This window comes from Cricetulus griseus, chromosome 6 (assembly GCF_003668045.3).
Source record: "Cricetulus griseus strain 17A/GY chromosome 6, alternate assembly CriGri-PICRH-1.0, whole genome shotgun sequence".
Classification (NCBI taxonomy): Eukaryota; Metazoa; Chordata; class Mammalia; order Rodentia; family Cricetidae; genus Cricetulus; species Cricetulus griseus.
In genome coordinates, this window is record NC_048599.1 from 103,293,108 (window position 1) to 103,302,137 (window position 9,030).

General features: G+C 43.6%; 1 protein-coding gene across 3 annotated transcripts in view; it reads right to left on the reverse strand.

The window, feature by feature from the left end:
* The window catches only part of Pdk1 (pyruvate dehydrogenase kinase 1), a 29,641-nt gene extending 21,506 nt beyond the window's left edge, over positions 1 to 8,135 (reverse strand). Inside the window, exons 1-3 of one of the 3 annotated variants that reach the window (XM_027420192.1) lie at positions 7,850 to 8,045; positions 6,129 to 6,270; positions 946 to 1,017 (exon numbers count right to left, since the gene is read on the reverse strand). In XM_027420192.1, the coding sequence (XP_027275993.1) occupies positions 946 to 1,017; positions 6,129 to 6,270; positions 7,850 to 8,045 (410 nt within the window). The other 2 variants (XM_027420193.2, XM_035446330.1) reach the window with 2 other exon arrangements.
* Positions 8,136 to 9,030: the final 895 nt, after the last annotated feature.

The window sequence follows — 9,030 nt, forward strand, 5'->3', positions numbered from 1 at the left end:
AAAAAAGGTCCAAAACAAAAAGTATGACAGATTCTGAGGACAGTGGTCTTAATACTCTAATAATATTCATTACAAGCAAATAACTGCTATGTAACCAGCTGGGCTGATCAACTCTGGCATCTAGGCTATGAAATTGAGCATAGGATTTACATTATCCTATAAATCACAGACCACAGAAACCCAGAGCTATTTCTTTAAGATTTTCTAGACAGGATTTCTCTGTGTAGCCCTGGCTGTTCTAGAACTCACTCTGTAGACCAGGCTGGTCTCAAACTCAGAGAATCACCTGCCTCTGCCTCCCTCCTGAGTGCTGGGATTAAAGGTGTCTACACCACCAACCCAGAGCTATTTCTTAATAGCCGTTCTAGATAACAAAAAAACATAAGCAGTAGCCATGTTTCAAAATTAGAGATCTTTAAAAACAGAAAATTTCTGATTATCCTGGTGGCATTTGCACACATCAATGAGCAGTGGGAGCAGAGGGCAGCTGTCCCTTTGGAAGTGGCATGCCCTCCCCAGGAGGTCACATCTATGTTTTCACTCATCGTCACATCGGAATTGCCTCTTCTTACAGAAAAAGGGGATGTGGAATGTGTTTTACATCCATGCCATCTCTGTGGTTTTTACTGTCTTGCTGTCCTCAGTACCTGTGTGGGCTGCTATAAATGAATACTGTAACTATGCTTTAAGTAAAGAAGGCTCGATGTTAATCAGTTTCCTTAAAGTAGGCCAACACTTTAATATGGTGTTTAAAGAATATAAAATCTGGACAGAGGCGGGTGCATCTCTGTGAGTTCTCTGTGAGTTCAAGGCCAGCCTGGTCTACAGAATGAGTTCCAGGACAGCCAGGGCTACAAAGGAAAACCCTATCTCAAAAACAAAAACAAAAACAAAAACAAAAACAAAAAAATCCTATTCAGAATAGGATTACACAATTATACTTACTCATAAATAGTTTTAGCATCTTCAGCACTTTTGTCCTTAAAATCAAGCAGCTCCTGAAGACTCTGTATATACCTAAAACACAAATCAGAGAGCTGAGTTTATTCATATTGTGAAATTAGCAAAAAGAATATTTTTAATATTTTATAATTTTAAATTTAGAATATGCCTATAAATTATGTTTGAAGTATGATTGTTGTTGTTTTTTTTCTTTCTTTCTTTCTTTTTTTGTTTTTTGAGACAGGGTAAAATGCAGGCCAGGCATATACCACCAAGCCCTGCTTCAAGTGGTACCGGGAATCAAATCTAGGCTTTGTGCATGCAGAGCAAGTGCTCTATTAGCTGAGCTACATGCCAGTCCTGAAATAGGATTTTTATAGCCATTAGCATTTGAGAGATGGCTCAGTGGTTAAGAACACTTTCTGTTCTTCCAGACAACACAAGTTCAGTTCCCAGCACCCACAGAAGACAGATTATAACCATCAGTGCCTCTAGCTCCAGGTGACCCAATACCCTCTTCTGGTCTCTGTGGGCATCCACACACATTGCATACAATCATGTAGACATAGATAGACAGACACAAACACACACACACACACACACACACACACACACACACACACACACACACACAAATCTCAAAAAAAAGAAAACTGCACACATATTTTTACCATTGAAATCACAGATAAGGGCCAGGCATGGTAGTACATGCCTTTTGCCCCAGCATTTGGGAAGCAAATAGACCTCTCTGAATTCAAAGCCAGACTGGTCCACATAGCAAGTTCTAGGACAGCCTGAGCTAAACAGTGTGATCCTGTCCCAAAAACAAAAACCAAAAAACAGCTGTTGTAGAATATTTGTTTACACTGTAAAGATGTGTCTCTGCCTAAGGCACCTTCTGATTAGTTTAATAAAGAGCCACATAGCCAATACCTAGGCAGAAAGAACAGGCAGGACTTCCAGGCAGAGAGAAAAACTGGGAGAGGGAATCTAGCTGCACAGAGTCAGCAGAAGACACAGGAAGAAAGGGACGTACAGTATGACGCACATGGCAGAATGTAGATCAATATAAATAGGTTAATTTAAATTATAAGAGCAGGTTGAAAACAAGCCTAAACCAAAGCTGAGCTTTCATAATTAATAAGTCTCTGTGTTGTTATTTGTGAGCTGGTGGCCCAAAGAGAAATCCAATACAACTAATAAGGAGTGTGTGGTGTCCTTTGGTGGTAAAGTATTTGCCTAGTATTTGCCCCTCATCACACACAAAAGCATAGGTCAGTAGGCCAAATTTGAGTTAAGAGTTAAAGATTTACATTCTAAACCCTACAAGTTTTTTAATCTTTCACATCACACTGCATATTAGATTACAAATACTGCATCATGAGAACTGAACTGTCACTACTAACAATGATCATGGATAAAAATGCTTGTCTTAGTCACAGCAAAATGAGGGGTATACCTTGCTCTAAGAGTCTAACTTAAGTGTAAGCGTTTGTTTTTAAGACTTTAATTATACCATGAGTGTAAAGCCAACCTGGTCTACAAAGTGAATTCCAAGACATGCTCCAAAGCTACAGAGAAACCCCACCTCAAAAAACAAAAACAAAAACAAAACAAAACAAAAAACCCTTAAATGTTTAGGTCCTGTCAACAAGTACTTACTGAAAGCCTACAATATATCATATAGAAAACACAAAGGCAATTAAAATGTAAGTTTTTAATTTACCCAACAATCCAAGGTAGGTGAGCACTTTAAGACAAAACAAGAAAGACCAAATGACTTTCTCAACATCATACAGCTAAATATAAGGGTACCACAGGGCCAGGGCTGAAAACACCTCCACAGCCATTAGGTTATCTTTACAGTATAAATCCCGCATGATGTGCCTGGAAGCACTTCACACAGCCCCTACTTTGCAGGGATAGGGCAAGGAAAGTGCCTCTAACATCTGACAGTCCCTGTGCTAGCCTGACACTGGACCTTGCTGCATTAAAAAGCCCAGTGATTCCCATAGCTGCTTTGGCCCTGAAACTTCTCTGCATTGGTAAGAAAAAAAGCCTTTTAGACCAAGAAAATGGTCTTTAGGAGACATTTAAATCTCTCCCCATTAGGAGACAAAATCAGATTTGAAAAAGCAGGATAATCTAGTTTTCATGAACTGTAAAGAATGGGAAAGTCTTCCTTAGAAGATTAAATTTTCTCCTGTGTATCCCATGATAGTCTCTGAACCACTTTCTCACTTAACTACATGAACTAGCTAACCTCTGGGGACCAACATGCAGCAGTTATTCTTTTGCTTATTTCGTATTCTGTCTCTCTCTGTCTCTCTCTCTCTCTGAGTGTGTGTGTGTGTGTGTGTGTGTGTGTGTGTGTGTGTGTGTGTGTGTGTGTGTTCCTTCAGGCCAGAAGAGCTTGACACACCCTTCAGAGCTGAAGTTAAAGGCAGTTATAAGTGGCCTGACCTTGGTCCTCTGGAAGAGCAATAAACACTTTTAAACACTGAGCCAACTTTCCAGACCCTTGTTTATCTTCTTTTGATAATGACTTATTTTTAATTATGTGTACAAATATGTTGGGGGAATATGTGCACATGTAAGTACACGAGTTCTCAGAGTCCAGAAGGTGTTAGATCCCTTGCAGCTGACGTTACAGGTGATTGGGAAATCTTCAATGTGGGTACTGGGAGTAGAATTATAATTCTTACAAATAGAAAATTAGCCTTTCCATTAATCATAATTGGGAAATGTTTTGCAGTTACTTCTCCCCACACACACACTTAATACTTGACTCTGGACACATATACAAACAAAAATTTTGCTTAATATTTTTCTCCCTAGCATGGCACCTCATGATTTTAATTCCAGTACTGGGAAGGCATAGGCAGGAGGATATCTGTGAGTTCAAGGTCAGCCTGGTCTAGTATATACAGTGAGTTCCAGGCTAGCCAGAATACACAGAAACCCATCTCAAAATAACAAAAGAAATTGGCTTGTAGCTGGACATGGTAGCATACACCTGTAATCCCAATTCCAAGGAGGTAGAGGCAAGAAAATCTCTGCATGTTCAATGTCAGCCAGTTATGTACCATGAGCTCCAGGCTGCCCAGGACAGTCTCCCAAAATAACAACAAGGACCAAGAACCAAAAAGATGGCTCAGTAGGTAAAGGTACTAGCACTTAAGCCTGGCTAACAAAAAATTTGATACCTGGGACCCACATGGTAGAAGGAGAGAACTGATTTATGCAAGTTGTTCTCCAACCTCCACAGGAATTTGAGCACATGGGCTTGTTCTCTCTCTCTCTAACTCTCTCTCTCAAACATACACACACACACACACACACACACACACAAACACACACACACACACACACACACACACAAAAACCACACACACACACAGAGAGAGAGAATGCTTAAAATATAATTTAAAACAAGTTAAAACACTTTAAAATTAACAACTAGGCTGTGGTGATACATGCCTATAATCCCAGGTTTAGGGAGGTGAAGACAGGAAGATCTCAAAATAAATATTAAAAATAAAGGTTTGGGACAGGAGGCCACATAAAAAACGTATATAAAACTTCTACTAACAGGCTAGAGAAATGGCTTCAATGGTCAAGAGAACTCCCTGTTCTTCCAATGGACCTGGGTTAGGTTTTCAGCACCCACATCGCAGCTCACAAGCATCTATAATTCCAATCCAGGGGATCCAATGCCCTCTTCTGGCCTCCACAGGCACCAGACACACCTTTGATGCACAGATGTACATCTAGGCAAAAACACCCATACACTTTTTTTTTTTAATTTAAAAACCTTTTATTATCATTTTTGGGATACTGGAAGGGAGGAAGTGATCAATGCACACACTACACCACCACAATGAACTCATTAATACAGATGTTAATAAAAAGCAGAATAAGAGTTGTAACTTTTGTGATTTTTTATTATTTGAAACAGAATCTCACTTAGTTTGAGTCTGGCCTAGAACCTGCTGTGGAACCAAGCTTGACCTTGAACTTCTGATCCTTCTGCCTCCACTTCCCAAGAATGCTGCCGTTACAGGTTCTCACCACTTCCTCTGGTTTATGCAGTGCTGGGGTTGAGGCCAGGACCCAGTGCATGTCAGAAATTACTCTATCAACTACACCACATCGACATCCCCTAGCCTTATAATTTACAAAAAGATGTACTTCACCAAAACAAACTGGCTTTATAATAAAATAATGCAGCTCTGAATACATGTCATCATTCAGAAGACACCATGACATAGCAGCAGCAGACAAATCCAGACTTGAAACCCAGGACTCCACTCTCTGTGCTTATACCCAAAGGACTGTATAGTATCTTAGCTTCCCCACCAGTAAAGGGAGTGGATCACACCTACCAGGCATAGTTAAAAGACTAAAAAGAAATGTATATACGTATACAGTCACCAGCAAAGGCTGGGCATTTTTCTCATTAGAATAATACTCCTGCAGAGACATAAATCTTAAACTTAGTATTTCTGTGCGGGCCTAATTGGTTTTCTCAAAACTCAAGTACAGTGTTGAGAAGACAAGATACACAGAGAGCAGAGGATTGCCTTGATTGCTTTTTGCTTTAAGATTCTACTGAAGAGCATGTGCAGGGCAAGAGAGGTGACCCAACAGTTAGGAGCACCTGCTGCTCTAGGGGAGGACCCACACAGGGGCAGCTCAACTGCCATAACTCTAGTTCCTGGGGATCTTGTGCCCTCTTCTGGCTGCACATATGTGGTACATCTATACACACACACACACACACACACACACACACCAAAACAAACAAACAAACAAACAAACAAATAAATAAATAAAGGCAGGGCATGGTGGTACAAACCTTTAATCCCAGCACTTGGAAGGAAAAATCAAGCAGATGTTTTTAAGTTTGAGACTAGCCCGGTCTACATAAAGTTCCAGGCCATCTGGTACTACATATTGGGACCCTATCTCAAATAAATAAATTAATCTACAACACTTGGAAGACAGAGACAAGTGGACCTCTCTGAATTTGAGGCCATCCTAGTTTACATGGTGAGTTCCAGTCCAGGAGGAGCTATATGAGACCCCATCTCAAATAAATAAACAAATAAAGTAATAAGAAAAAGTATTTTCTTTAACCTTGAACCTAGTCCACTGAAACTGTAAACACAGGGTGGGACTCTTACCAACTTTGTACCAACTGTACTGATGGCGTCCTGAGAAGATTGTCTGGAAGAAGGCTTATTTCTTTCATTATATTTGCCAATCTAACAGGCAACTCTTGTCGAAGAAACATAAATGAGGTCTTTTCACAAGCATTTACTGATCCTGAAACCAAGCACAGTGGAAAAAGTAGTAAGTAGAAGGTACAAGCTATGAGGATCCAGGAAGTGAGGGGAAAGGGGAGTCACTTGGCAAGGCCATGATGGTAGAATTACCATAGTGAGAAGAAGGGGCTGGGAAGCAAAGATATATCCAGGCAAGGTTGAGCTAACTGGTCTACAAAGAAACCCTGACTCCAGACTGACATTCTAATTTCTGATATTCCAACCATTCAGTAGGTACTTTGTTAAACTTTGCACTTACTATCCATTTAGGTATTAAGATAAATTGAATATGACTGCTTTAAGGCTTGGGGCTTATGAGTAGAGGTGAGAAAAGCCCATTCTATGTGCCCACTGCTGCTACCCTTTAGAAATTCTGATCCCTGACTCTGAGTAAATTTTGACCAGGTATTTCAAGATTGACTAGACACAAATACCAATCACCAGAATAGAATCAGTACAAACAAGGTTTTCAGGCAACAGAAGGCAAAGACCACCAGCACCAGTCAGCAACCATCAAGTAGAACCTACTCAACTGTCTGATCCCTGGGAAATTCACCTGCCCTTCTCCACTCTTGTATCCAGATGTTTGGCAGTATAGTTAATGAGTATTCATCCCGTGGCAAGCTGCTTCACTTAAACTAAAGTCTTATTTCAGCACTCCTTTTGAAACTAATTCAGTCTTGCAGATGAAACCCTAGCAGAAACTATCTTGTCAACAGTAGGAGTATTATTAAGGAAAACATCTTGCAAAAGTTTAATAGCATATCCATGAACAAGGTGAACAAGGTACTGCACCACAGTACAGGCATTTAAAAATAACAGCAAAAAAAAAACACTGGACTTTGGCGTACTCCCTTGAAAAACAAATACAAGAAAACCACCTGTCACTGCAAACCACAATTTTAAGATAAAGCATCCAGCCATGCCTCTTATCTCTTATGCCTGCCAACCATGTTATAACGTGACAATATGACATAGAGATAACTTTTTTTCTACTGCAGAACTTTTGGATTTCAATGTAAGAATTTGCATTAAGCATTCCCCCCTCCCCATTACTCCTGAAGAGAACTCAAAGGCCTAATTCTACAGGTCCTTCTGCAATTCTGTATCACACAGACAAGATCACGCACTTTACACGTGCTTGGGGCTGACTGCTGACGAAACGAACTTGCTCTCGGTGGAAACAGTGGCGAGGAAAGAACTGGGCCAGTAGTAACTTGTTTTCCTGCCATCACGCCACTCTAGACGATCATCGATGTGCTGGCACTCATCTTGCCTCTGCAGAACGCCACCCTCGAAGCCGTGTGCGCTCTGGCCTTGAACCTGAGCAAGGCTCCCCGGAAGACACCGGTCCCGAGCTCGTACCTGCGCACGTGCGCGGAAGGTTGCAGCCCGCGGGGGGCCCCTGCTTTGTTTCTCTCGCTTACTACGGTCTCAAGCCCCGGTTACGTGCCCGGCCTGCCAGCGCCCGCACCCTCCGGGGAGGAAGGAAGCACCTAAGACACAGGGGAGGCGACAAGAGGGAGGAGGGGTGTGCTTGGGAGGACCCGGCCCGCACACGAAGGCCGGGCCGCCCTCACCGAAGTCCAGGAACTGCTTCATGGAGAGCGGCGACGGAGAGAAGCGCGCGTAGAAGTCCACCTGGCCCGGAACGCCGCGCTCCGACTCCGGCCCGGGGCCCGAGGCCGAGGCCGAGGCCAGACTGCGGCTGGCACTGGGGACCTCGCGGCGCGGCCTGATGCCCCGGCCGCCTCGGAGCAGCCTCGCCAGCCTCATACCGAACCCTGCCGGAGGAGCCGAGCCCCCGGCGCCAGCCTGCCGCTCTGTGCCGCAGCCGGGGCGCTACGTGCGGGACGTGGCGGGCCGCGGGGGCGGGGAGCTGCTGTCAGCGCCACGGCCACCGCCCCCCTCGCTAGAGCCACGCCCTCGTAGGCGGAGCCCCGAGAGGATGGAGGCGGGAGAGGAAAAACAGGGAGCGCCAGCCACAGCCCCTCTGGGCTGATCCCCGGGAGGACGGAGGCGGAGTAAAGGAAAGGGAGAACGCAGCTCAAACCAGCGGGGTGGGGCCGCCGAAACCACCCGGAGCCAGCGACCACGATCTCGGCTGGCACTCTGGAAGACAGGGCTCGGTGAAGATTTTGCTAATTCCCAGGGAGTCCGAGGGTGTCTAACCGGATCTGACGGTCTTGTTCGCACTTTGCTGCACCCCTTCGCACACCCACTTTCCTACTTCTCTTCCCTCCCAGCCGAAAGATGCAAGGACCTGCGTGGTCGCTGGCAGTGAGCCTGTTCCAGAAATGTCCCTGAATCATGCAAGCTTCACGATTTACATGTGAAGACTCGGAGAGCTCTCGCTAGCCAGTGACAGAAGAGTTGAACTTGGGGATATGGCTCTAAATAATATCACAAGGACTACAGTCCTCCAAAGAGCGCATAGACAGCCCACCTTGAAGCACTTTCTGCGAGCAATCTTGCACAGTACTTTAAACCTCTCTCCACTCTCTGTCTTTCGGTTAATTCATTATCTTAAAGTCACAATGTGTCTGCTCCACCTTTTCAATATCTAGAAAGTGAAATAGGATTAGAGCATATTTAATATATAAGTCCAACAGAACTGCATAGTCTGCAGTTACTCCTTTAAAAAAAAGTCACTTGTCTTCTCCACTGCTACTTCCCCATACAACACACCAACACCTGCTGTGTCTTAAGTACAAGAAAATTATTCTGTTGTGAGTGTATGTTGTAGGAATTTAGCAGAGTC